This window comes from Electrophorus electricus, chromosome 12 (genome assembly GCF_013358815.1).
Source record: "Electrophorus electricus isolate fEleEle1 chromosome 12, fEleEle1.pri, whole genome shotgun sequence".
NCBI classification, from domain to species: Eukaryota; Metazoa; Chordata; class Actinopteri; order Gymnotiformes; family Gymnotidae; genus Electrophorus; species Electrophorus electricus.
In genome coordinates this window covers 4287213-4314712 of record NC_049546.1, presented here as the reverse complement: position 1 = coordinate 4314712, position 27500 = coordinate 4287213, and the positions used below count along the sequence as shown (strand labels likewise).

Here is a 27500-nt window from a genome sequence, read left to right as displayed (position 1 = left end):
AGGCCGCTGGTCACTGGTGTGGTGTGTGTGTCCACACTGCTGCTAATGCTGCTCGGTTTGTTCACCTGGATCAAGAGGAAGAAGCACATTGATGGTATGCAAGTGTGTGTGTGTGTGTGTGTGTGTGCTAACTTTCACCAAGCCAACCTAATGGCAGCCAATGTTATTGCAAAAACTAAAATCTGCTGCATGTGTTTTCCCACTGTGAAAATAACAGGTTTTGAGATCTATAAATCATTGGGTCACTAAAGGAAATCCTACAGCTGCTTCAGAAGGAGAAGAGAGAAAGGGCTTTCTGGGTTTAAGTTACATTGCAGGAGCACAAGCGAACGGCGTGTTCTTGTCTTAAAACAAGACGTTCTGTCTCTTATAATCACTCTCTCCTCCACCCCCCCCCCCCCATCTGCATGTAGATTTAGCTGAGGGGATGGTTTGGTATGACGGTCGTGCTCACATACCTCACTTGGACATGCTGGCAAACGCGAGGAGTGTCAGTCCCACTAATGAAATGGTGTCTCACGAGTCTCTGGACTATAGAACCACTTTGCTTGAGGGTATGTTCTGCTTCCTCGCTGTTTCCTGCTCAGAATAAAAAATTGCCCCTTCATGCTGATCTGAGAACATTTTTTGCTGCTTCTGTCACACGGGCTGAGGCAGCGATCTTTCTAGAGCTCAGCACACACAGTTTGTCCTCCCCTTTACCCTCAGCTCTCCTCCTCCTCTTCCTCCCCCTCCTCATCCTCCTAGCTCCTCTGTTTGCTCCCCCCTCTCTGCCAAAGGCTTCGCTTCTCAGTGGGGTAAAACTCTCTCTTTCAGCCTCTCATCTGTAAAGCCTGGTTTCAAGTTCCCTCCCCCTTTGTAGTTGTTGTAATTACCTGACCTCCCACTGACCGTGTTCATTTAGATGAGCCTTGGAGTCTAACTTTTAATGAGCCTGTGTTTGACCTTTGATCTTTTGACCCCGTTCCTTCGCAGATCAGAGCTTGCCTACATCCCAGAGCGAGTCGTGTCGCCCTGCCCTGTATCCGCATGCGCACCTGGACCTGTCGCCCATGCTGGGAGCGGCAGAAGAGGACCTGGCCTCTCCGCTCCTGCCTGCTCCTGCCCCCGTAGACCTGAGCTGCCTGCACCCGGAGCTGCTGAAGGAGGTGCAGCACGTGGTCATCGCCAGAGAAGACCTGCTCCTCCATGTCAGTGAGGTCATCGGAAGAGGTGAGACAACATGCAAAAATGAAAGCAAGTATGACTAGTCATGCATAATCATTTAGTATCCTGCAATCATATGAATATATATTCTTGCACACACACACACACACACACACATTCACACACACACACACACACACACACACACACACACACCACGCACACACACACACACACAGTCACTGACATATCCTCCAACTTGCACACATTATACTGTAACATGCTGATGCCTGTGGTATGAAATCTTATACCATAAATTATTAATGCACATAATTTGCACTTTCAAGTTGGCTACAGACATTTTAAATAGAACTTTTAGGAAATTTGAAGCCATTTGAAAATGTGTCTGGTCGGGGCGACACACTTGGGTATCTGCATGGAAAATTGCCCTTCTGCCCATTGTTCTGTAGAAGTGGGGGTGTGAACTCAGCTGGCTCAGATTTAGTGTGGGGCCTTTCCCACCCCTTACTCTTTACTGCACACGACTCCCTAAAACCTGCTCTAACCCACTACAGGTCCCCGCCAGCCACACTGTGCGTGTGTGTGTGCGTGTGCGTGCACGTGTGCGCACGTGTGTGTGTGTGCTTGCCTGCGTGTGTATGTGCATGTGTATGTGTGTATGTACGTGCATGCATGTGTGTGTGCATGTGTATGCATCTGCAGGTGTGTGTGTGTGTGTGTGTGTATATGTGTGAATGTTGGGAAGTAAACATTAGTATATGGGTGTGTGTGTGTGAGCGTATGTGTGTATGTGTGTGTGTATACGTGTGAATGTTGGGAAGTAAACATTAGTATACGTGTGTGTGTGCATGTTGGGTGCTTGGTGGGGTGTGTGTGGTGATTTGTCCCCGTGTTAAATTCCTTGCTCCATTGTTGGTCTGTCTCAAGGCTCCGTATGGTAATCTGACTCGGCTGCCATCTGGGAGAACGTGATAGCAGCTCAGAGGGGAGATTACACCCACCACCCCAAAAACACCAGAGCCCAACCTTTACTCACTATTCCCTTACAACTCGGGCAGCTTTAGGGAGGACTCTCGGTCAAGCTTTTGGAATTATTACTTAATCTTTTTTCAAGAGGGTAATAATCGGTGTAGTGTACTGGGTTTCATGCTGATCTGTGACTGGAAGGGAAGATGTCATCTGTAATTACTTTTTGCATGTTATCTTTTTTATTTTATTTTATAGAATTATTTTAATTTATAGAAAGACTAAAAAACACTGTCTTATGAACACTTCAAGAGCAGATTGCTGACAGAGTGGTGGTGATGCATTCTACTAGGGGCTCCATGTGTCCCACTACAGACACTGAGCTCTCAGTCAGAGAGCTCTCAGTCTTAACATCTCAATATTGCAGTGTTGAGTGTGTCCTCCACTTCACGCTCCTGAGCAAACTAAATAAGCAGGACAAATACCGCTGCCGGAAGTGAACAAGTGAAAGACAGTTGCTCTGAGTGAATAACAGCACAGTGAAGCTCCTCTTGATACCTGCAAGACTCCACACTGTCCTCATCACCACCAGCCCATAGCCTGGACTGGGGAGTCCCGTGGGGTGTGAAACCAGAGTGGCATGAGGTTAGTGAGCTTGGAGAGAGAAAACAAAGGAAGAGTGATTATTCTTACACACTGCATTCTTGTGGTGTTCTTACTGCAGCGATTCATGTTGGTGCAGCCCCCAGGATTCTCCAAGATGCCGAATTTGTTCTAGCAGATGAAAAGCTCATAGATGTTGGGACGCACTCTTAAAGGATCACAGCCTAGAACTGTTTCAGTGTTTCCTCTGACACACCTCATTAGCTCATTCATTAGTGGACTGAAGTTTATTGGAGTGAGAACTACACCTGTGAAGCAGAAGGGTGAGACCAGTCAGAGGACTCCATCACTGCCACCCCAAAGCCCCTCAGTGATGAACACACATGCACACACACATACAGAAAAGCTGTTTATGAGTCTGAACTCACAGGTCATTCCATTATGGGAACCTTGTCATCGTTATCATCATCTTCATCACCATCATCACCATTACCACGCAGTCAATGTTGTGAAATTACAGTAGGAAGTCCTAGTCTCAGATGGATAGAGCAAGAATGAAATAGAGGGTACAGAATAAATGCAGCAAACATGGCTTGCTGTGGTGTCCACGCTGCAGTGAGTCGCACTGGCCCGGCCTTGGGGGTCTCCATTGTTCAGGGTTATGAAAAGCCCAGTGAAACACACCCCTTCCACGTCTGCACTAGCTGGAGACGGAGAGCAGCTCTGATGCACTGATGTCTTAATGGCTTCTCTCTGCCTTCCCCTCTTTGTGAACGGCAGGACACTTTGGCTGTGTGTTCCACGGGACTCTGCTGGAACCAGACGGCCAGAAGCAGCACTGCGCAGTCAAGTCCCTAAACCGTGAGTGTGTGTGTGTGTGTGTGTGTGTGTGTGTGTGTGTGTGTGCGTGTTCATCATCAGTAGTATACAATAGTGGAAAATAGCTAAAAATGTATATTGTATGATCATCATGCTTAAAATTGTTCATACAAGGAACCATGAACACTTCTTGACTCAACCATCTGTAGTGTTTCTGAGTGTAGTTACCCCCTACAGTTGTGATCTCCACTGACAGATGCTTTAAAGTGCTGTGGTCCATGAGGTGTAGTTACTGCATTTGGTACAGTATTGAGAAAGAAAATCAACTGTAACAACAGTTTTAAATTAACGTACCTGATATAGACAATCTGACACACCTCATAAATGGTTTTTCTTGACTTGTCCTTTCTTAACTCTCAGTTTGACATGCTGTTACTTCTTTTCATATTTTGTTTTGTATATAATTAAGGCTGTTTTAATATGACAGCATAAATGTGGAGATGATGACATTGATGATGACGGAGCCGTATTGTGGCCATATCACACTAGAGTTGCTCGTAATCAGGTAACATGTCGTTCCAAGACCTTAGATTTATGAGCTGATCTTCACTTATATCACTAACATTGGTTTTCATAGTTGGGCCCAGTACTACAGCACTGAGGCTGATTGCAGTAGAATCAATGGCTTAGAATTGGAGAAGTGTTTGCTTCTTTACTTTTACAATGTGTGGGGGTTAAATCCCCTCTGGCAATTGTGACCTAAGATGAGAGTGATTAAGGAACAGTTTGGCTACTCAGACATGCCTTTTTATAAGAGGATTTTAACAGCTAGAACAGTTTATTGAGAACAGTTTAGCTGGGAGAGAGTAACAAGTGTAGTGTTCGGTTCATACAGCATCTCAGCACTGGAGATCCGATTGAATGTCCCATTTGCCTCCATTGAAGTCACAAAAACTCCGTCCTAAAGCAGTGTTTTATCTGCTGGGATGTTGGGTGAATTTTCTGGCATCTGGTCTTTGACTCTGTGTTCTTTAAACTTTTTGCTCTGTGGTGTTTTCTGCTCCCACTGAAAGGATAAACAGCTGCTTAATCTTCTCTAAATGTGAAAGCCCACAAAACAGATTAAAGATGAGCTGGGAAGGAGCCGAGAGATCCTGAGTGCATCCACTAATGGTTCATGACACACTAGATTAAGTCTCACAGATGATGCAGTTATTCTCATGGGTGACATACTGAGCATGTGTGTGAGCATTTATGTTATTTCATGTGAAATGTTTGGTGCTTTGTTGCTTTGACATTAGTCAGAATAATAGGATTTAACAGATGCTTTAGTTTAAACAATGTATATTTATCAACAGCAGTTTTTCTTCTGACATAAAAGATCTTAAGCTACTTGAACACTGTATAGTCACCTTTGTTAATTAAAAAAAGGATGTCTGTCTGAAATTGTGTTTGGCTGACCAAAAAAATCCTTATTCGGCTTCAGTTCTGCCTCTTAAAGGAAGTTGTGTCTTGTCGTCTGTTTTCTATTGAGTGCAGGTATCACAGATATAGAGGAGGTGTCTCAGTTCCTGAAGGAGGGCATCATCATGAAGGACTTCAGCCACCCCAACGTGCTCTCCCTGCTGGGCATCTGCCTGCCCAGCGAGGGCTCTCCGCTGGTGGTGTTGCCCTACATGAAGCACGGAGACCTGCGCAACTTCATCAGGGACGAGAGCCACGTACGTCCAGCGTGGCCGCGGGCTGCTTTGGAAGTGCTGTGTTTTGGGTTGGTGTTTGTATGTTTGTCCCTCACTCAGAGCGGTTGCTGTCATTGCCCCAACAGAGCCCCACAGTAAAGGACCTCATGGGCTTTGGCCTGCAGGTGGCAAAAGGCATGGAGTATCTCGCCAGCAAGAAGTTTGTCCACCGAGATCTCGCAGCCCGCAACTGCATGTAAGCCTTTCAGCACCACGGCAGACAGAAGCCTCCCACGTACTTGCATATGCTTTTACTTTCTGTCATGGCTGTGTGCAAAGACATTCCTGTCTTTCAAAGATAAGATAAAAAAAACGTGTGTGGTTCATGTACAGTATGTGTGTATGTGTCTTATATTATTCTGACACACTCCACTTTGCCTGTGTTCTTTCCTGCAGGCTAGATGAGAGCTACACAGTGAAGGTAGCTGACTTTGGCCTGGCCAGAGATGTGTATGATAAAGAATATTACAGTGTGCACAACAAGAGTGGCGTCAAGCTGCCTGTTAAATGGATGGCACTGGAGAGCCTACAGACTCACAAGTTCACCACCAAGTCTGATGTTGTGAGTGCAGCACTTAGAATCTAAACATCTTTTACATTGGAAATTTGTTAATATTTACATACACTACCAGGCCAAAAAAAGGTCACCACCTGGATTTAACTAAGCAAATAGGTAAGAGCCTCCCATTGCATAATTACTGCATGGGTGATCATGTTTCGGCTGGCAACAAGCTATTTAACCCCAACTGATGCAGTGAGTAGCTTCTCATTTGTTAAACAACCATGTCGAAAGACACATCCTGTGGTCGTGAAAAGATGTAAATCTGTTTCAGAAGAGTCAAATTATTGGCATGCATCAAGCAGAGAAAACATCTAAGGAGATTGCTGAAACGACTAAAATCAGGTTAAGAACCGTCCAACGCATTATTAAAAAGTGGAAGGACAGTGGGGAAACATCATCTTCGAGTGTGGTCAGAAAAAAATCCTGAGTGGTCGTGATCGGCGATCACGTAAACGTATGGTGAAATCAAATCATAGAAAAACTACAGTAGAACTCAGGAATATGTTTAATAGTGAAATTAAGAGCATTTCCACATGCACAATGCGAAGGGAACTGAAGGGATTGGGACTAAACAGCTGTGTAGCCTTAAGAAAACCACTTGTCAGTGAGGCTAACCGGCAAAAATGACTTCAATTTGCTAGGGAGCATAAAGATTGGACTCTGGAGCAATGGAAGAAGGTCATGTGGTCTGATGAGTCCAGATTGACCATGTTCCAGAGTGATGGGAGCATCAGGGTAAGAAGAGAGGTGGCTGAAGTGACGCACCCATCATGTCTAGTGCCTACCGTACAAGCCTGTGGGGGTAGTGCTATGATCTGGGGTTGCTGCAGTTGGTCAGGTGTAGGTTCAGCAACATTATATGCCCAAAGAATGAAGTCAGCTGACTACCTGAATATACTGAATGACCAGCTTATTCCATCAATGGATTTTTTTCTTCCCTGATGGCACAGGCATATTCCAAGATGACAATGCCAGGATTCGTCGGGCTCAAATTGTGAAAGAGTGGTTCAGGGAGCATGAGACATCAGTTTCACATGGCTTGTCCACCACAGAGTCCAGACATGAACCCCATTGAGAATCTTTAGGATGTGCTGGAGAAGACTTTGTGCAGTGGTCCAAATCTCCCATCATCAATACAAGATCTTGGGGAAAAATTAATGAAACTCTGGACAGAAATAAATGCTGAGACATTGCAGAAGCTTGTGGAAAGGATGCCACAGCGAATGTGTGGTCCAACGAAATGTTAGAGTGTGTGACCTTTTTTTGGCCAGGCAGTGTATATTCTGTCTACCAAGTTCACGCCAAGTCCAATGTTATGAGTACATCACTTAGAATCTAACACTCCACATCATCAATCTGTGTGTTTTATGCATGTTTTGTGCACTTCTCTGAACATGTACTGATTTAAATACTTACAGTTGGCGTAGTAACCATTAGTGTTAACTGTAAATTTGTTTATGTTTAATTCATGATGCTAAAAGAATGTGTTTTACAATTGATCTTATTGCTAGGTAAATAACCATGTGACAAAAAAATAACACAACTTTGGAGAAACAATTAGGGAATTCTAAATGTTGACAAGCACAAAAACTTCAGCTTGGTCAGTGAGTCAGGAAAGTGACCATATGCAGAATGGGTGGACAAGTTACTCTGTATTTGGCAGTCATGTCATAGTCATGACCAACATGACCAACGTAAAATATATGGCGTATATAAGGTCATTTTGAGCCAGTCTCAAAAGAATGGGTAACCTCAGAAGAGACCTCACAAAAAACCAAAAAGCCTAGACATTTTTTTACAGAGATGGAGCTTTTTCTCTTTTGTACGAACCATCTCTTACCCCAGTAGTACTAATAATTAATGACCTAAAGCCGTTATAACTTGTGCTCAAGCCGTGCTGTATTTATCTAGCTACTTACTTTCCTTCCTAGATTCTAATGGATCTGTCCCTTTGTATTTACACAGTGGTCATTTGGCGTGTTGCTATGGGAACTCATGACCCGAGGTGCTCCACCCTATTCCGATGTCAATTCCTTTGACATTACAGTCTTTCTCTTGCAAGGCCGAAGACTGTTGCAGCCAGAGTTCTGCCCAGATGCCCTGTGAGTGTACACACACACACACACACAGAAAGAGGTCTCACACTCCAAAGGGAGGAGAGCGTGCCTCAGTGCTCTCATTAGCTTTGTACAAGAGCATAAAAACAGAGAGCCTTTGTTGAACTCCAGTAGATTCAGTGACCTGGCAGTAGCTCATCAGAAACCTCAGCCAGTTCAGGTCCACATGACTCCTGAAGCTAAACTCTCCCTCCCCATTAGCATCTGCTGCGGTCTGTTGTTCTGTCTCGCACTGTGATTAACAGATAAGAGCATGTGGGCAGAACCTCATTTATTATAACACAGTCTCAGATATGGCCGGTCATATTCATCACCTCCAATATAATAACAGAGTGTCAGATGAGTTGAACGCCTCCCCTGTGGAGCGGCAGAGTGATCTTACAGACTTTTATTCCATTCAGCCTGAATCCTGCTCCTCCTCCACTTCTGTTCAGCAGATTAGCAGAATGGAATGTCAAAATGTGTGGATACTTTGCTCTGAAGAAGAATTGTTTTGTGATGGGAGTCTTTTGTGCAACTAAGAAAGAGAAAAAAAATATTTTTGTCTTCCATTACTACTTGTGCACAATTGCACTGCATCCAGACATCTGCAGTTAACTGAGAATCTGTGCTTCAAGACTCCATATATAAGCAATATGTACATTGCTAGTTTCTAAGTCTCTAAGCTTTTTATAATAATGTTTGGAATGGAATGTTTTTCCGTCTCTTTCGCTCCCAGCTACAATGTGATGATCGAGTGTTGGCACCCTAAACCTGAGCGCCGGCCCACTTTCTCCGAGCTCGTCTCGCGTATCTCGGCCATCTTCTCCAGCTTCAGCGGAGAGCACTACGTCCTCCTGAACACCACATATGTCAACATCGACAAGATGACGCCCTACCCCTCTCTCATCTCCTCTCAGAACCACCTGGACCGGGACTGCTGCACCTGACGGAGAGACGGTGAGACAGAGAGCGAGACAGACCGAGACTGTGCCTCTGCTCTTCGTCTGCTGCGTAAGACTCAAAGATGCTGGACTCTGTTCCAGGGACAGTTGTGCACTCTGTAAAGAGGAGGAATGCTGCCCAGGGCCGCTGCTGAAGACCGTAAAGGGAAGCTGATTGTCTTTATCATTGTAGATGGAGTACAGCCCTCTGAAGCAGGAGCTGTGGAGGGAGCTCTGTCCTCCAGGCCTGCTGATACCGAGTTGCGTTTCAGCAGGCTGGATACATACTGACACACGTCACTGTATGAGTCTGCTCACTAATGGCAGGGTTCCTCTGCTTTATTAAACCATTTCCACCCAAGTGGGTTTTCATTAGGTTGAGTGGAAACATACTTTAAACCAAAATACTTTGATTGCTTTGACCAAACCTGCACCCGACTGAAATCAATAACTCTGATCATGCTGAATATTATCTTGATGAAAGGGGCCAGTCTATTTCTGTGCTTCCTGACCCATATAGGAGAAGACAAGGTCTTTCTGATTGGAAGCACTCCTCTGTGGTGCTTTGCTCCCCTGGGGCCTGGAAGTGTGTGGTGAGCATCTCTTTAATCTGTCAAAAGCACCATTCTGGGATCTTGCACATATCCTCTCTCTCCAACTGTACAAAACACAGCAGGACTGTCAGCTGAACACTGGAGGAGTTACGTGTGAAACTAGATTTGATGAAGCTTTAAATGTGTTTAAACTTACACAGTTCTGGATGTTTTATGTTTGAAAATACTCATTTTCTGAAAAAGAGCTTGCAAAGTGTTAGTATTTTTTTTTATATGACATAAGACTCTGCTCAGCTCGCATATTAGTGACATAGTAGAGAGGACCACAAACGTGATTTTAGCAACCACCAAATACACAGAAAGATCCACCAAGAGATGTAAATTATGTCTGTTCCTCTAGACGGACATGTACAGGACTGCAGCTTGCAGCATATAAATTGTCTGGTACCATTCAAACACATTATATTAGAACAGCAGTTTGCATTTTATTATCAGTTATCTTGATGTTAAACTGTAGTGTTACATTTTCTGGTACTGATTATGGTACTAGTGATTTACTGTGTCATGACTATCAAAATGGCTCTCTGTGGTAATACTTTATAGTACAAATAATATTTCTTTGTGAATAAGTCTTTGTGACTTACCTCTGTCATCAGGATATGTACAGAATAAATATATCAAAGAAAGTACCTTTATTCTTTGAATGGAGATAGTGTGTTCAGTTCCATTTCATTGCCTGGGAACCATGACCTTGACCTTTTGTTGACCATGTCTAGACAGGCTTTTCATTTTTCCTCATGGTGGAAAGATTCCCCTCCCCAAGGAAGATAAGCAGCTATACCTCCTCATTACCTCTCCATAGGTGAGAATAGCCACTTGAAATAATATTTAGTTCAACAACACTGACATTGTAAATCTTGGCCATATCTGACATTTATTCTTAAAATGTCATGAAATGTCACAAAAATCTACCACAAATAATTAAAAATAAAGTAAATGGCTCAATACAACCCACTACTTTTGCTTTTCTGTTTTCCTACATAAGTAGCTATTGTTGGAATATTATAATTTGCACCTCAAATCACCACTATATGTCCCCTATATTACTGAACACTAATTCACACACAGAGAGTTGGTTGGAGGCTTGATGAACAAAGTGGCTAACCCAAATAATCAAAGAAACAAGCATTGGCATCATGCCAGAAATTCATTATTATTGTGGCTTGTGAAAACAGATTAATTGCAGACAAGTCAGTGAGATGATAAAGTACCTGTGCTGCCCCCTAGTGGACTCTCTCTCTCTCTCTCTCTCTCTCTCTCTCTCTCTCTCTCTCTCTCTCTCTCTCTCTCTCTCTCTCTCTCTCTCTCTCTCTCTCTCTCTCTCTCTCTATATATATATATATATATATATATATATATATATATATATATATGATTTTTGCATGCTTTTAATTCTGATGCACTTTACATAACATTTAAGTTTGAATTGCAAAGCAATCAGCTCCAGCAAATCAGCTAATTATCAAGTCTATAATGAGTTGGACTAGAGGAGGGAAAACTTGAAACTGCAAGACAACGTGAAACTAGTTGCCATATTACACAAAATTCATGTTTTGGGTTTGGCTTTGAAAAGTTCAAGATATCAATTTATGAATGATATTACAGAAAAAGATCTCAATTTAGTAATTATATTTCATCTTATGGTATATTATCTCACCTATGACTCAGTGACAAACACAGGGCTTTTGATCTTTATTCTTAACTTTTCTTGTGCCGTTTAACCACCTGGACATCACATTCCCTCTTATTCTATGTATATTTGTCTCCCAAATAACATTAGGTCATTTGAATTAGGAGGTTGTACATGTGAATACTATGAATCATCCATCATTTCATGACTTTGATTAAGCTCGTGCATGGTTATAAAGTAAATACAAACTTCGACTTCACTCAACACACATGTACAAATATGAGTCTATATAGTCTAGCAACCAGGTACATTAACTCTGTATATTTTGTTAATCACAGTTCTCACCTGTAAACAATGTGAAGCAGATGAGATAAAGGACTCTGATGCTTGTGCTTGCAGATGCTGCTGACATTACCAACACTGACATTACCAACGTTTGTGCTTTTAATATCTTTAATATCTTCAAACAGGTGCAATGCAATGTAAGTGTATGATACACATGTGTGATGTATGAGCAGCTAAGATTGGTGTTTTGCATACCAGGATGTGGGGCTTAGTGTATGCTCTAATGGCACTGACTCAAGGATAAGAATGTAACGATGGCTTGCCTAATGTTTCATATGTCAAAAACTGATTTGGTCTTCTTTCTCCTGCTGTCCATTTACAGTGTGTCAGCTTCAGAGGGTGTTGATGGCCTCCCCTCCAGTTGCAGTTCTTCTTCATGTTCAGTCACCATCTCAGGTTGAGCTGAACAAGGTAACTTGTACTTTCAAGGTATTCGTGTTCTTTCTCATTCACTGTGCCTGTTTTGTTCAGCTTTTCCCTGTTCTATTAGTTTCTGTCTTTTACAGGTTGGATCTGCTTCATCTTAGACTGGATAGCTCTGGCTCCAGGTAGGTGTTTCATAGTAGCTATCGCTTCTGTTTGTTCTCTAGATAGGACTCAAATCTCTCTGGACTGGATTTCTCTGGTTTCAAAGTTGGTATTTCGTAGTTCATTGCTAACAGGCGTTCTCAACCAGCAATGTCCCACTCTTTGCTCACTGTCTGAACTGTCACTGCTGGACATCTCTTTTCTTGGATCTTTGCTCTCTCTGTGTTGTTTGCGGTTTAGGTGATGGCTTTGCAGGACCTGATGGCATAAGGAAAAGCAGGTCATTACAAGCAGCAACAGGTTCTGATGTAGGGTTCTTGGTCTCTGGAGCAACCACATAAAATGGATTGTTTGCTACTTGCTCTTTTATCAAATCTATAGTTCTTTCCCAGTAGGCTCTTAGTTTATCTGAACCCTAGTCTCAGCCAGGGATGTTTTGCACACGTGTACACAGAGAGGCAGCAATCTATATTGCGCTAACCTGGCTACAATTTCAGAATTCTTAACAGTTGCAATCTGATTGACAATCTGCACTTCTGTGTATCATTTCATAGTAATCCAATGTGAATCAAAGTTTTGTTGTTCCAGCCAATTTAAGCTTTAGTGAACAGTTGCAGATAGTAAGGTAGCATGATTCGGCCTATGTGACTGAAAAGGTTTTAAGTAGTCCAAGGAATCTCATCATTAAAAGTATGACTGCTTTAGCTTAAAGCAGTTAGTAATGAACAAGAGATATATTACTTGTTTGCCATTAGGCTACAGAAAAAGCCTTATTTTTCAAGAAAGGCAAACTCTGCTGGCAGGGTTTCTGAATCATCTGATTTTGTTGGCTGTGTGTCCTGTTCTGTCAGTTGTGGAATATCGTTGAAATACCTCTAAGACAAAGTCATAGCTCTGGCTTAAGCTGGTAAAAATGAAAAGACTGATGCTGATATGATTTAAAATGATATTCAGCACCTCTAATTGCTCATGGGCACTAAAGTGGAAAGAAGTGCTATAGAATGTTTACAGTGAACGTCTTTAAAGCTGTTTTGACGGCATTACAGGTACAGCACTTCCTGCATCCATCTAGCTTTGTCTCCTTATCAGAATTTTATCACCTCTGCAGTTGCTGCAAAGAATATTGGTGCTTGGTGTTCTAAATTTACAAAAGGGCAGAGGAAAATAATTATAATTTCAAATGTCAATTTTACCATCATATTATCCCTCTAAATGGGTGGGCTTTATCATCTCTAATTTTATGACAGGTTGTACCCACTGTGGGGGACACAAATCACAAGCTAGCTTGTGGAAAAAGCAAAAAGCAAAAACAAAAAAACAAAAAAACCCAACCCTAACCAGCTAGCTTGTTGGTTCATGATAGACAAGAACAGTACCAATAGCACAGCTTTGCGAATTTTATTAGGCATCAATGCCATTTTCTAGATTAATTTTTTAGAAAAAGTTGGTAAATTGTGCATAAGGACTAACATATATATTTAATAGGCTGAACAGCTTGTTTAAGTAGATTCCAATCACTGTGCATGGTTCTGTTGCTAATAGCTGCTTGGCTATGTGCATACTGTCAGCATGTGAAAGCTTATCAAAACTTTTGTTGGATTTGTGTGGTAGGCTAAGACAGAGTATGTATATAAGACATGTATATAGGATTGGTAAAGAACTTTGGAATCTTGATCTTGAGAGTCAACACAGCATCCAAATCCTTAGGGTCTATCTTCACCCCTTCAGCGGACACCATGAGACCCACGTACCTGACCTCTTGCTGGCAATGGTCACATTTCTCTAGTTCGAGTTTCCTCCATTGAGTTGAAGCACCTCAAGGAATTTACAGACCCCTCCCATATGCCCCTTAAATGATTTTGCATAGCAGAGGACATCAAGGTACACAATCCTCGTCTCTGAGGCTATCCAGTACCGCCTCTATTTTCCGTTGGAATGCTGCTAGAGCATTCGATAACCCAAATGAAATCCTGATCTCTTTGTAGAGTCTCCAGGGTGTGATAAAGGCTGATGATACTGTTTCCCTTGAGCCAGAATCCTGAACCATGAACAGCCATCAAGAGCATTAAGATAAACACCTGTAGCTCACCAGATAGAGCACAGAGGTCACCATTTTCATGGGTTCAATTCCCATGGAACACACAAAGTGTCATACTGATATGTAAGTTACTCTGGATAAGAGCATCTAACAAATTTCACAAATGTACTTAAAATGTCTCTGGTAAAGTGTCCCGTCCTTCTTATGGACACAGGCAATGGGACCTGAGTATAGGAACTTAGATTTATCTATGTTTTTACTAGACACATCTGAACATTTGCATGGTATTGGCCTTCTGTGTTAGATTTAAGACTGTAGAGCTTGCACAGATCAATGGTTGTCCCCTGCCACTCTATTACACTCCAAGTGCAGGGTCATTCTGAGCAGATTATGTGTAAACTTTGTAAAAAGATGCGAAAGAAATATGTGGTTTGTTCTTACAGATGCCTCGGCCTGTTTTTATTAAACCATTAAATCATTCTCCTAACAGTGTCTGTCTTGTTCTTTTGTGATAACCTCACTATGTAGTAAGTATGCAAATTCAAAATCATATTATGTTTTAATATAAACAATCATTCATATAATTCTATACAAGAATCCAAACAAAACACCAACATATATGCACCCTTTCTAATACATGTCTTTGTCTCCTATGTAGTCTACTCTTCTGCCTACACTCCTATATATATTTGTATGCCTAAATTTGCCATAAAGTGCCATGCATGTACATATTTTGCATAATAGGACATATATCAAGACCTAAAAGAGAATGAGTTGTATAACAATTACTGAAACTTGTACTTGAGCTTGGTATGGATAACCACTACAAGACCAAATATTCTGGAAGCTAAAATGCTAACAGTTTTATACTAAAACCAATGGCAAAATGGTAATATCACTACCAGCCGATAAATAGATGCTAATGGTCCTTTTAAAAAAGGTGACAACATACAAGAAATACAATCTAATACAGAATAAGATTGACAGGATTGAAGCACATCAAGTACTAGAACACACAGTTCTCAGTTCACAACATGGAATGTCAAGCAGTTAAAGTTGTACATATGAAAAACATCACTGGGTCATTTGAAATTATGAGGTTGTACGCACAAATACTGTGATACATCCCCCATTTCATGACTTGGGTTCAGCATTATACGTGGTTATAAAGTAAATACAAATACAAGCTTCTGTGTGACCCAAACTGAACATGTAAAAACATAAGTCTGTATAGTCTGCCAACCAGGTAAATGGAATATTTTTTATCAAATTTCTCAGCTGTAAACACTGTGAAACGGAAAAAGGAAAACGGCTTTTGCTTACAAATGCCTCTCAATCTGGGGGGCAGCACCACAGGCTACAGTGGTCACGGTAACACTACCTCCTACTGGTGATGCTTCATAACAGTAAACTACAGGAAAAAGTAATTTAGAATAAATTTAAAAATATAATCACAAATGTGTCACAAAGTTGCTAATACTTTCTATTATGGTTCAAGTTTCTCTTCTATAACAGTTCGTGACACTGAATATTAGGTGTTTTTTTTTTCTTTTTTATAAATACTTTATTTTCTAAATTAATTTAACTTATTCCTAAATAGCCTCTTAAAATAAAGAAAGCATCAGAATTAAAATGCATTAAAAATCTTTAAACATAATCCACTCCGTAATTAATTAGTTTTAAATAAGTGGTGAAGATGGCGACCGAGCTTTTTTATCAGCAGGTTGGGACAACGATGAATGAAAGGGTAGATCTTATATCCCACACAAAAGCTCACCGATTCAGATTAGCTAACGCTAGCTAGCAAACTGGTGTATGAACTGTCACGCATAGCTACCTTAATTGACCAACATTAAGGTCTATGTTCTCATAAAGCGTATCTTCTAGTCAGTAAATAAACGTTTAGAATTTAGATTAGTTTAGGCTAACGTAACATAAATATATTTCAAGCAACCTATTTGGTCATGGCGCTTGTGAGAGGATGCCAGACAGCTAGCTAACATTAACTAGTTGTTTAATGTTAGCAGATTAAGCTAAGTAGCTTTGCTAATCAAGTTTTTAATATCTACTTAGTTGCAAAAGATTTAAGGTATAGAAAGATGGTCATGTTAAGTACAACTATCGTAATGGAAGTAGCCAACTTAATTATAATGGACTTTACTTTTCTTTCATTTCATTCACTATAAACTGTAGACGGGAATATCCAAATCAGTTACTTGTGATTGTCCAAACTTCATATTAGCTCTGCGTCAACCTTAATTTCTAGGAATTGCTTGATTACAAAATGGGGGGGAAAAAGCCATCAAGCAAGCAAATAAAGTGAATTTGTTCGTTTTTACAGAATCTGGATGTGACGAATTTTGGTGACATCAGGTATATATACCGATGACGCCATAATGACAATAAAAATGAGATCTTATTTAAATGGACTGTCATTCGGAATCCGGCATGTTTTTAGTCAGCATCCGATTTTTTCCCCTCATGTTATTTGCGGTTAACTAATTTTGAACCGCTTCCTTTGAGTATCAGCTCTTTTATCGGTAATAGTTGTTATGGTTTCTGTGGTGCAGCAAGTCACAATGCTATAAGGGAGGACTATCTGAAAGTGGGGGCAACTCTAGTGATAGAGGGACATTGGATGGTACAGTGCACAAGGACTCTTGGACAGACAGCCTGCAGTAGCACTCTGACTGCGTGCAGACCACCTTTTAGAAAGAGGAGTGGTTATTTTCTCCAAGGCATTCAGCAGAAGGAACGTGAACCAAACAAGAAACCCCCAAGGCATTCAAGGTCCTGTGTTCCCACCAAATTTCCAGCACTTGTCATCCAGAACATCAGTGGAAACTCACCTGGCCCGGGCATCAGCACCAACCCTGACTCATCTGTGCCAACCTGCTTTCTGAGCGTAGTAGGAACAGCAGTCAAGATGAGCCAGAGAAAAACCTCACCGAGGCATCAAGTGACCACGACCCTGCGAAATCATGTAAGTGCTGGTCAAAAGACATCGACGGATCTCCTGACAGCTCACACACCTCTTTGTGCCAAACAAAAGCCAGGACAGAGAGCAAGAGTGGATGTGCTGCAGAATAACAAAGATACAGACTCTGCTGTGATTAGTGAGTCTCCTGCCTTTGCTTGCCAGGGAAGCCAGGTCAGTAGGCTCCATGACAATGGGACTAATTTAGGTAGGCTCAGGCCCACTAAAGGCATTTCTAGATGTGTCACAAAGTCCAGTTTGTCCCAGGCTGCAGCTCCAGTGTTCACAGCACTAGAGAGCTTGCCAGACATCAGGATCACACCTAAGACCCAACCCAAGAGAGATGAGCACTCCTATTTTCTGCTGGAGGAAGAAGAAATGTCACGAGGAGCCATGAGACTCCTTCTCAAGCTCTGGGCTCCATGTCCTACCATGAGGCCCTCGGAGTGGATGGCATTTCTCCCATGCTACATCCAAGTCCTCCTGCTAAGCAGTGTCCCCAGGACTATGTGAGCCAGCAACCCAAGACCGATATACTTGTGGATGCTGCCTTTTCTGGTGAGACGGTGCAGATACTAGCATCTTTTGCTCAGCCGAGTAAACAAGACTTCCTGTAAAGCCATGGCAGTCAAGGCATTCAGATATTTCCCCTGGTTCCCTCAAGAGTGCTGAGGGGTAAACAGCCTTCACCTGGACCTCTTTCTGACCCCACTGTCCCGGGTCATGTGTCCATCTCTCCAAGCCAGTCTGCAGTATCCAAGGAGGAAAATAAGGATTCAGAACTGGAGCAGGAGAACTGAGACACAAAGGATGGAAGACAAAATAAATCAAGCACAGCACATCACCTGGAGTCCCTGAGTATCTAATTCCATGACTACAGTTTGGCAGCAAGCTTGCAACAAAATTAAATACATAAAAATAATTAAAAACATGCATTCTAATACAGCATCATATATATTCTTTGAGACCAAATAAGGATGGTGATTTTACTCATTAGGTTAAGGTTTGTCTTCTGAAACTGAACTCTTTAAACTCATGTAGCTTGTAACTCTTAATACTAAGGTTTTATTCAGAACAAGTAAAATTTTAAATGCACTTCTAACTTATTTTCAACTAGCCTCTTAGAAATTGATGTATAAATATGCATCAGAATTAAGATGCGTTAAATCTTTAAGTGATGTCCACTAGATGACAGTCTTCCTCCTCACTGTTACTCTGATTACAAGAGCCACAATAGATATACATTTGGCATCAGGCCAGTGCTTGTTTTATTGATTTTATCTGGCTGGCTGGATGATTCTTATCTCGTGATGTGTTCTTATGCCTGTTCTCTTTATGAATTAGTGTTGAGTTATGTAGTGGAAATAGGGGTGGAGATTTTTTTTTTCTAGTGGGGACAGGATGGAATAACGATGAGTGAATGAGGCATTACATTCCAACAATAGGTACTCAGCTAGGACAACACAAAACTTGGTAATGGCAGGCTGTTTTGATATCCACAAATTTACCTAACTTTCAGATTTTCAAGTTGGCACAGACAGAGGCTCAAAACAAGTTATCCTTGATTATTCACAGTTATATTTTTATGGCTTTAAAAAAGAATGAAATAAAGATAGAAAAATGTTAAGACAGACGTATGGCAACATTGTTAAAAGCACTATTATATTATTTCCAAGTATATACTTACTTTGGAGAAGTATAATGGAAGAGTATGACAGCACTTCTTCTAGGAGGAGGGGAACCTTCCCATTATGAGAGAAATTGAAAAGCCTGTCTAGACAATAAATGGCCAAAGGTCAAATCTACCAAGGGTAAACAAGAGGTCATGGTCAAATTTCCCAGACAGCCAATGAGAGAATGGCATTAGAACCCTGAAAAAACATTTGTCTTAAGGCAGTTAAAAAGTCACTTTATCCCCAAGACTCCATATGGAGTCTGTTTATCCTGCGATATTTATTACGTACAGACAACATGATGACAGACCAGCTTTATTCAACCGGGTTACAAAGAAAATAGAAATACTGTTATTTGTACCATATTCATAGAGTGACCACACAGCTATTTTGACAGTCATGGCTCTACACAGAAAAAGACTGGTACAAGTAGTTCAATGTACAATGCCAATTTTTTTTTTTACACTACACAAGATCATTGATAAAATGTAAACTGCTACCGTAATATATTTGAATGGTACCAATTTCTATGCTGCAAACTGCACAGGCTCAATATACATGTATCGCACAGCAGGCTAGACAAAAGAAATACAAATACATTATTTACACCTCTCAGTGGATCTATGCTAAAAATCACATTCATTGTCATATTTGCTACATTGCTAATATGCAAGCTGAGTGACTTCAAATTCCATTTCATTCAGACTGTATAAAAAATATAGCATAATGCAATGTTTAAGAAGCTCTTTTTCAAGCATTATTGGTCATTTAAGGTCAACTATTGAGATTTGAAATTCAGCTGAAAAAACACACAAAGAAACATTTGTACATTTCTGATCGGCTGAACACAGAATGGAATAGAGTAGTTTGAAGAACATTCAAAGCTATATCAAAAGCTTCCTCATACATAATGTCACATGTAATGCATCCAGTGTCAACCTGACAGAATCCTGTGCTGATGTGCTTGGTTCAGTCAGAGAGTGAAGACACACATGAGGTCCTAGAATGGTGATTTCACACAATCACCAGCACATTCACACAGCCAGCAGCACAAACCACCACAGAGGAAGAGGGACAATCAGAACTTCTCCCATATAGATCAGGAGTTCAAGATCTCCTTTCATCAAGACAATATCATGAGCATCATCAGTAGATCACGACTCAGACTCTGGACAGTCTGATCAAGATGATTCTGCTTGAGTGCAATTTTTGTCAATGCCCTCGAACTACATCGCTTTCACTCAACCCTATTCAAATTTCACCTAAGTGAAAATGTTTTAAATGAAATGCCGAAACCCTGGCAGTAGCGTGCAGCCCGTCAGCACCCTGCTCCCAGTCAGAGAGGGTGGCTGTTCTGTGCTTGGCTATTTGGTCCATGCAGTATGGGCTGGGTGAAAGCTGACAGATCATACAGTCAAGTGTGTCAGTATGCATCCAGCCTGCTGCAAAAGAGAGGTCGGTATCAGCAGGCCTGGAGGACAGAGCTCCCTCCACAGCTCCTGCTTCAGAGGGCTGTACTCCATCTACAATGATAAAGACAATTAGCTTCCCTTTACGGTCTTCAGCAGCGGCCCTGGGCAGCATTCCTCCTCTTTACAGAGTGCACAACTGTCCCTGGAACAGAGTCCAGCATCTTTGAGTCTTACGCAGCAGACGAAGAGCAGAGGCACAGTCTCGCTCTCTGTCTCACCGTCTCTCCGTCAGGTGCAGCAGTCCCGGTCCAGGTGGTTCTGAGAGGAGATGAGAGAGGGGTAGGGCGTCATCTTGTCGATGTTGACATATGTGGTGTTCAGGAGGACGTAGTGCTCTCCGCTGAAGCTGGAGAAGATGGCCGAGATACGCGAGACGAGCTCGGAGAAAGTGGGCCGGCGCTCAGGTTTAGGGTGCCAACACTCGATCATCACATTGTAGCTGGGAGCGAAAGAGACAGAAAAGCCTCAACATTCCATTCCAGACGTTATTAGAGTCACAGAAAAAAGACTAGCTAAGAGTTTGCTGGAAGAAACTGTAGTAATGTTGTTTAGTATGAGGAGTCTTATAGCACTCATGTTTAAAAGCCTCTTTAATTGCTGACAAAAGCTGATCTGCAAGGTCATTCCAGATTCAGTGTCTTCTTATTATAGCACATGCTTAATGGAAAACATAGTTTAAACTTTAAAGACTTCTTATTTTATGGGATTAATAAAGATCATCAGTTAAAAGGAAAGGCAGCCTTCATTTTAAATTAAGTCAACAATTAAGAAGCCAACACATCACCTCTTTTTCTAGCGCTGTAACCCGAATTAAATCATTTGCCTGTTTTACAGTAATTTTTCTTCAGAGCAAAGTATCCACACATTTTGTCATTCCATTCTGCTAATCTGCTGAACAGAAGTGGAGGAGGAGGAGCAGGATTCAGGCTGAATGGAATAAAAGTCTGTAAGATCACTCTGCCGCTCCACAGGGGAGGCGTTCAATTCTGATATTCTGTTATTATATAGAAGGTGCTGACCATGAATGTATCGTTTACTCAAACAGCACCACTGCTGCCTAATGGGGGAGTCCTTTCTGTGTGCGTGTGTGTGTGAGGGAGAGTTTAGCTTCAGTAGTCATGTGGAGCTGAGCTGGCTGAGGCTTCTGATGAGCTACTGCCAGGTCACTGAATCTACTGGAGTTCAACAAAGGCTCTCTGTTTTTATGCTCTTGTACAGAGCTAATGAGAGCACTGAGGCATGTGCTACTCCCTTTGAAGGGGTGTGTGTGTGTGTGTGTGTGTGTGTGTGTGTGTGTGTGTGTACGTGTGTACGTGTGTACTCACAGGGCATCCGGGCAGAACTCTGGCTGAAGCAGTCTTCGGCCTTGCAAGAGGAACACAGTAATGTCAAAGGAGTTTACATCGGAATAGGGCGGAGCACCTCGGGTCATGAGTTCCCATAGCAACACACCAAAGGACCACTGTACACAGAAAAGAAACAATTAGAAATTAAGTACAGCCAATCAAAATTCACCACCGTTTCAACACATCCCCCTATATGGAGATAGGTCATTAACCTTTAATATGTGATGGTTTGAGGGCTGATGAGTGTGTAGAGAGAGCACAAAAACACTTACAATTAACATTTGAGCCAAACAGTGACATTTTAGACAACAGTGCATGCGTCATAGCATACCTAGCTGCTGTAACTGACAGGTTTATACATGTTTAACTGAGCAACCATATGTGTACTAAACTGGCCAATAAAAAGGTTGTGTGAAACTAGATTCTATAGCCTTCTGAATCACAGATAAACTGCATTAAGTGGGCTTTCAAATCAAGTTAATCAGTGAAAAACAGGTGGGATTAATAAATTAAACACAGCATTACTGAAGGTAACCAACTCTTTATTGCCCAATCCTCCCTAGCCTGAGTCACTCGCTCAAAGCTGCATAGATCACAAGTGAATTAAATAAGGTTTGTAAATACTTTTTCATGCACCCGACCCATTAAAGGATCATATTAAGGTGGTATTTTCACATTACAGGATTACTGCTGGTCGCATGACCACTAACTCAGAAATAAAGAGCTACCTGCATGTCCACTGTGGACACTACACAGGAACACAACCATTTCTCCATTTACAAACACTACACAGGAGCACAACCCTTTCTGCACTTACAAACACTACACAGGAGCACAACCATTTCTGCACTTACAAACACTACACAGGAGCACAACCCTTTCTGCACTTACAAACACTACACAGGAGTACAACCCTTTCTGCACTTACAAACACTACACAGGAGCACAACCATTTCTCCATTTACAAAACACTACACAGGAGCACAACCCTTTCTCCATTTACAAACACTACACAGGAGCACAACCCTTTCTCCATTTACAAACACTACACAGGAGCACAACCCTTTCTCAATTTACAAACACTACACAGGAGCACAACCCTTTCTCCACTCACAAACACTACACTGGAGCACAACCCTTTCTCCACTTACAATCTACTGAATTATCTAGTCTCCTCAGTGCACAATACTCTATCATTTATTTAAATGGATAGTAGGTATTATAGTAGCAATATTACTTTTGAAAAAATATTTACAAACAAATATGCAGTTAGTGCAAGTATATAATCATCTGGTTGTCAATAAAATACAGAATATATGTTAATATTAATATGTATATGTAAATTTGTTGGGCCCCTGAGCAAGACCCTTAACCCTCAATTGCTCAAGTTGTACTCACTCATAATTGTAAGTTAATATTATTAATTATTATTATTATTAAGTTAATAAATATTAACAAATATATTTAAATAAACAAATTTGTAATGTAAAAGATGCTTCAATTCTAAGTGCTGCACTCACAACATCAGACTTGGTGGTGAACTTGTGAGTCTGTAGGCTCTCCAGTGCCATCCATTTAACAGGCAGCTTGACGCCACTCTTGTTGTGCACACTGTAATATTCTTTATCATACACATCTCTGGCCAGGCCAAAGTCAGCTACCTTCACTGTGTAGCTCTCATCTAGCCTGCAGGAAAGAACACAGGCAAAGTGGAGTGTGTCAGAATAATATAAGACACATACACACTTACTGTACATGAACCACACACGTTTTTTTTATCTTATCTTTGAAAGACAGGAATGTCTTTGCACACAGCCATGACAGAAAGTAAAAGCATATGCAAGTACGTGGGAGGCTTCTGTCTGCCGTGGTGCTGAAAGGCTTACATGCAGTTGCGGGCTGCGAGATCTCGGTGGACAAACTTCTTGCTGGCGAGATACTCCATGCCTTTTGCCACCTGCAGGCCAAAGCCCATGAGGTCCTTTACTGTGGGGCTCTGTTGGGGCAATGACAGTAACCGCTCTGAGTGAGGGACAAACATACAAACACCAACCCAAAACACAGCACTTCCAAAGCAGCCCGCGGCCACGCTGGACGTACGTGGCTCTCGTCCCTGATGAAGTTGCGCAGGTCTCCGTGCTTCATGTAGGGCAACACCACCAGCGGAGAGCCCTCGCTGGGCAGGCAGATGCCCAGCAGGGAGAGCACGTTGGGGTGGCTGAAGTCCTTCATGATGATGCCCTCCTTCAGGAACTGAGACACCTCCTCTATATCTGTGATACCTGCAATATTACGACAATGTTATTTCTAGTTTTTGTATACCAAATATATCTCCAGCCAAAAATGGCATCTGTCCATGTTCTGGAGATTTTGTGCCTGCACTGAAAAATCTTCCAATTGAATTACATTTTTTTCAGATGTGAATTAGGCTTTTGCACTTTTACATTGTTCATGTGAGTCCAGTCAGCAGTGGTTTCATTCAACAGTGATCTGAACCAGATTTAAAACCCCTTCATTAAGGGATATTCAGACTGAGGGTCTGCAAAATGCCATGACATAATACAGTACTTCTTGCAGGAGCCTGTAAACTTGCAATAACCTTTCCATGATTCCCTCCATATATAATCTGCATTGACAGACACTTGGCCAGAAGAAAATCCACTTAAAATAATATCGGTCCTCACACACACCTCACCCCTGAGAACAGCTATTTTAACGATGAGAGTTAATCTAGTGTGACATGAGCCAGTCATTACTGGACACACATGGGAGTCTCTCTGGTCCTGCTCCTTTCCTCTTTCTCTTTATTCTAGTTTGTAGTATTTTCCCCATTTAAAAAAAGATTAGTGGGAGCAGTAAACACAAGAGAGCAGAAAGGGCCTGAATTCACTAAGCATTTCAGCAGTCTGCTCTGGGATCAGCAGCTCTAATGTGATATGGCCACTACACGGCTCCATCATCGTCATTGTCATCATCTCCACATGTCTTATTAAAACAGCCTTAATTATATACAAAACAAAATATGAAAAGAAGTAACAGCATATCAAACAGAGTTCAGAAAGGACAAGTCAAGAAAAACAATTTATGAGGTGTGTCAAATTGTCTATATCAGGCATTTTAATTTAAAACGTGCAACTGTTGTTACAGTTGCTTTTCTTTCTAAATACTGTACCAAATGCAGTAACTACACCTCATGGACCACAGCACTTTAAAGCATCTGTCAGTGGAGGAGATCACAACTGTAGGGGGTAACTACACTCAGAAACACTACAGATGGTTGAGTCAAGAAGTGTTCATGGTTCCTTGTATGAACAATTTTAAGCATGATGATCATACAATATACATTATTAGCCATTTTCCACTATTGTATACTACTGATGATGAACACGTGCACACACACACACACACACACACACACACACACACACTCACGGTTTAGGGACTTGACTGCGCAGTGCTGCTTCTGGCCGTCTGGTTCCAGCAGAGTCCCGTGGAACACACAGCCAAAGTGTCCTGCCGTTCACAAAGAGGGGAAGGCAGAGAGAAGCCATTAAGACATCAGTGCATCAGAGCTGCTCTCCGTCTCCAGCTAGTGCAGACGTGGAAGGGGTGTGTTTCACTGGGCTTTTCATAACCCTGAACAATGGAGACCCCCAAGGCCGGGCCAGTGCGACTCACTGCAGCGTGGACACCACAGCAAGCCATGTTTGCTGCATTTATTCTGTACCCTCTATTTCATTCTTGCTCTATCCATCTGAGACTAGGACTTCCTACTGTAATTTCACAACATTGACTGCGTGGTAATGATGATGATGGTGATGAAGATGATGATAACGATGACAAGGTTCCCATAATGGAATGACCTGTGAGTTCAGACTCATAAACAACTTTTCTGTATGTGTGTGTGCATGTGTGTTCATCACTGAGGGGCTTTGGGGTGGCAGTGATGGAGTCCTCTGACTGGTCTCACCCTTCTGCTTCACAGGTGTAGTTCTCACTCCAATAAACTTCAGTCCACTAATGAATGAGCTAATGAGGTGTGTCAGAGGAAACACTGAAACAGTTCTAGGCTGTGGTCCTTTAAGAGTGCGTCCCAACATCTATGAACTTTTCATCTGCTAGAACAAATTCGGCATCTTATTTTTGGTTAAATCATTATCATCTTTCCACTTGAACTGGCTATTTTACACTCGTATTCTCACACTTATTCTCCCTTATTCTTACACTCTTATTCCCCCAATTTCCCATTAAAAATTAAGAATCTTTTAGACATAACAAAATGTAAAGCATTCTCTCTGCACCCACCCGTTTGTTTTTTTTTGTTTGTTTTTTTTACAAAAGTCATTAAGTAATAATACCAAAAGCTTGACCGAGAGTCCTCCCTAAAGCTGCCCGAGTTGTAAGGGAATAGTGAGTAAAGGTTGGGCTCTGGTGTTTTTGGGGTGGTGGGTGTAATCTCCCCTCTGAGCTGCTATCACGTTCTCCCAGATGGCAGCCGAGTCAGATTACCATACGGAGCCTTGAGACAGACCAACAATGGAGCAAGGAATTTAACACGGGGACAAATCACCACACACACCCCACCAAGCACCCAACATGCACACACACACCCGTATACTAATGTTTACTTCCCAACATTCACACGTATACACACACACATACACACATACGCTCACACACACACACACCCATATACTAATGTTTACTTCCCAACATTCACACGTATACACACACACACACACACACACCTGCAGATGCATACACATGCACACACACATGCATGCACGTACATACACACATACACAAATACACATGCACATACACACACAGGCACAAACACGCACACACATATGCACGCACGCACGCGCACACACGAGCACACACACACACGAGCACACACACGCACAGTGTGGCTGGCGGGGGCCTGTAGTGGGTTAGAGCAGGTTTTAGGGAGTCGTGTGCAGTAAAGAGTAAGGGGTGGGAAAGGCCCCACACTAAATCTGAGCCAGCTGAGTTCACACCCCCACTTCTACAGAACAATGGGCAGAAGGGCAATTTTCCATGCAGATACCCAAGTGTGTCGCCCCGACCAGACACATTTTCAAATGGCTTCAAATTTCCTTTTCCTAAAAGTTCTTTTTAAAATGTCTGTATGCATGCATGAAAGAGCATACTCCATGTGCATTAATAATTTATGGTGTAAAATTTCATACCACAGAGGTCATAACCAAACAGTCAGTATGTTACAGCATAATGTGTACGTTAGAAGATATCTGTGTGCGTGCATGAGTGTATAAAGAATATATGCATAAGCACAAGATTCAAAATGTATTCCATGTAATGCCTTTATAAACCTCAAGGTTGCTTTTCAAAGGCATATGTATGACTAGTCATACTTGCTTGATTCTGATCTACTATCAGTATGTCACTGACTCTGTGTGTGCGTGTGTGTGTGTGTGTGTGTGTGTGTGTGTGTGTGTGTGTGTGTGCGCGCGTGTGTGCAAGAATATATATTCATATGATTGCAGGATACTAAATGATTATGCATGACTAGTCATACTTGCTTTCATTTTTGCATGTTGTCTCACCTCTTCCGATGACCTCACTGACATGGAGGAGCAGGTCTTCTCTGGCGATGACCACGTGCTGCACCTCCTTCAGCAGCTCCGGGTGCAGGCAGCTCAGGTCTACAGGGGCAGGAGCAGGCAGGAGCGGAGAGGCCAGGTCCCCTTCTGCTGCTCCCAGCATGGGCGACAGGTCCAGGTGCGCATGCGGATACAGGGCAGGGCGACACGACTCGCTCTGGGATGTAGGCAAGCTCTGATCTGCGAAGGAACGGGGTCAAAAGATCAAAGGTCAAACACAGGCTCATTAAAAGTTAGACTCCAAGGCTCATCTAAATGAACACGGTCAGTGGGAGGTCAGGTAATTACAACAACTACAAAGGGGGAGGGAACTTGAAACCAGGCTTTACAGATGAG

At 42.1% G+C, this 27500-nt stretch overlaps 2 protein-coding genes across 2 annotated transcripts in view; one reads left to right on the top strand and one right to left on the bottom strand.

Annotated features, from left to right (window-relative positions):
- The window catches only part of LOC113581523 (hepatocyte growth factor receptor), a 38688-nt gene extending 28504 nt beyond the window's left edge, over positions 1–10184 (top strand). The window contains exons 14-22 of the mRNA XM_035531909.1: positions 1–94; positions 414–554; positions 976–1212; positions 3517–3597; positions 5095–5276; positions 5381–5490; positions 5691–5856; positions 7822–7958; positions 8692–10184. The exon at positions 1–94 is cut by the window's left edge and continues 63 nt beyond it. Coding sequence (XP_035387802.1) covers positions 1–94; positions 414–554; positions 976–1212; positions 3517–3597; positions 5095–5276; positions 5381–5490; positions 5691–5856; positions 7822–7958; positions 8692–8902 — 1359 coding nt within the window. The 3' untranslated portion in view covers positions 8903–10184. The remainder of the gene's footprint in view (positions 95–413; positions 555–975; positions 1213–3516; positions 3598–5094; positions 5277–5380; positions 5491–5690; positions 5857–7821; positions 7959–8691) is intronic.
- An 8816-nt stretch (positions 10185–19000) lies between these two features.
- met (MET proto-oncogene, receptor tyrosine kinase) overlaps positions 19001–27500 on the bottom strand; it is a 38271-nt gene continuing 29771 nt past the window's right edge. The window contains exons 15-21 of the mRNA XM_035532420.1: positions 27108–27344; positions 24952–25032; positions 23620–23801; positions 23406–23515; positions 23040–23205; positions 21499–21635; positions 19001–20612 (exon numbers count right to left, since the gene is read on the bottom strand). Of these exons, the coding sequence (XP_035388313.1) occupies positions 20402–20612; positions 21499–21635; positions 23040–23205; positions 23406–23515; positions 23620–23801; positions 24952–25032; positions 27108–27344 (1124 nt within the window). The 3' untranslated portion in view covers positions 19001–20401. The remainder of the gene's footprint in view (positions 20613–21498; positions 21636–23039; positions 23206–23405; positions 23516–23619; positions 23802–24951; positions 25033–27107; positions 27345–27500) is intronic.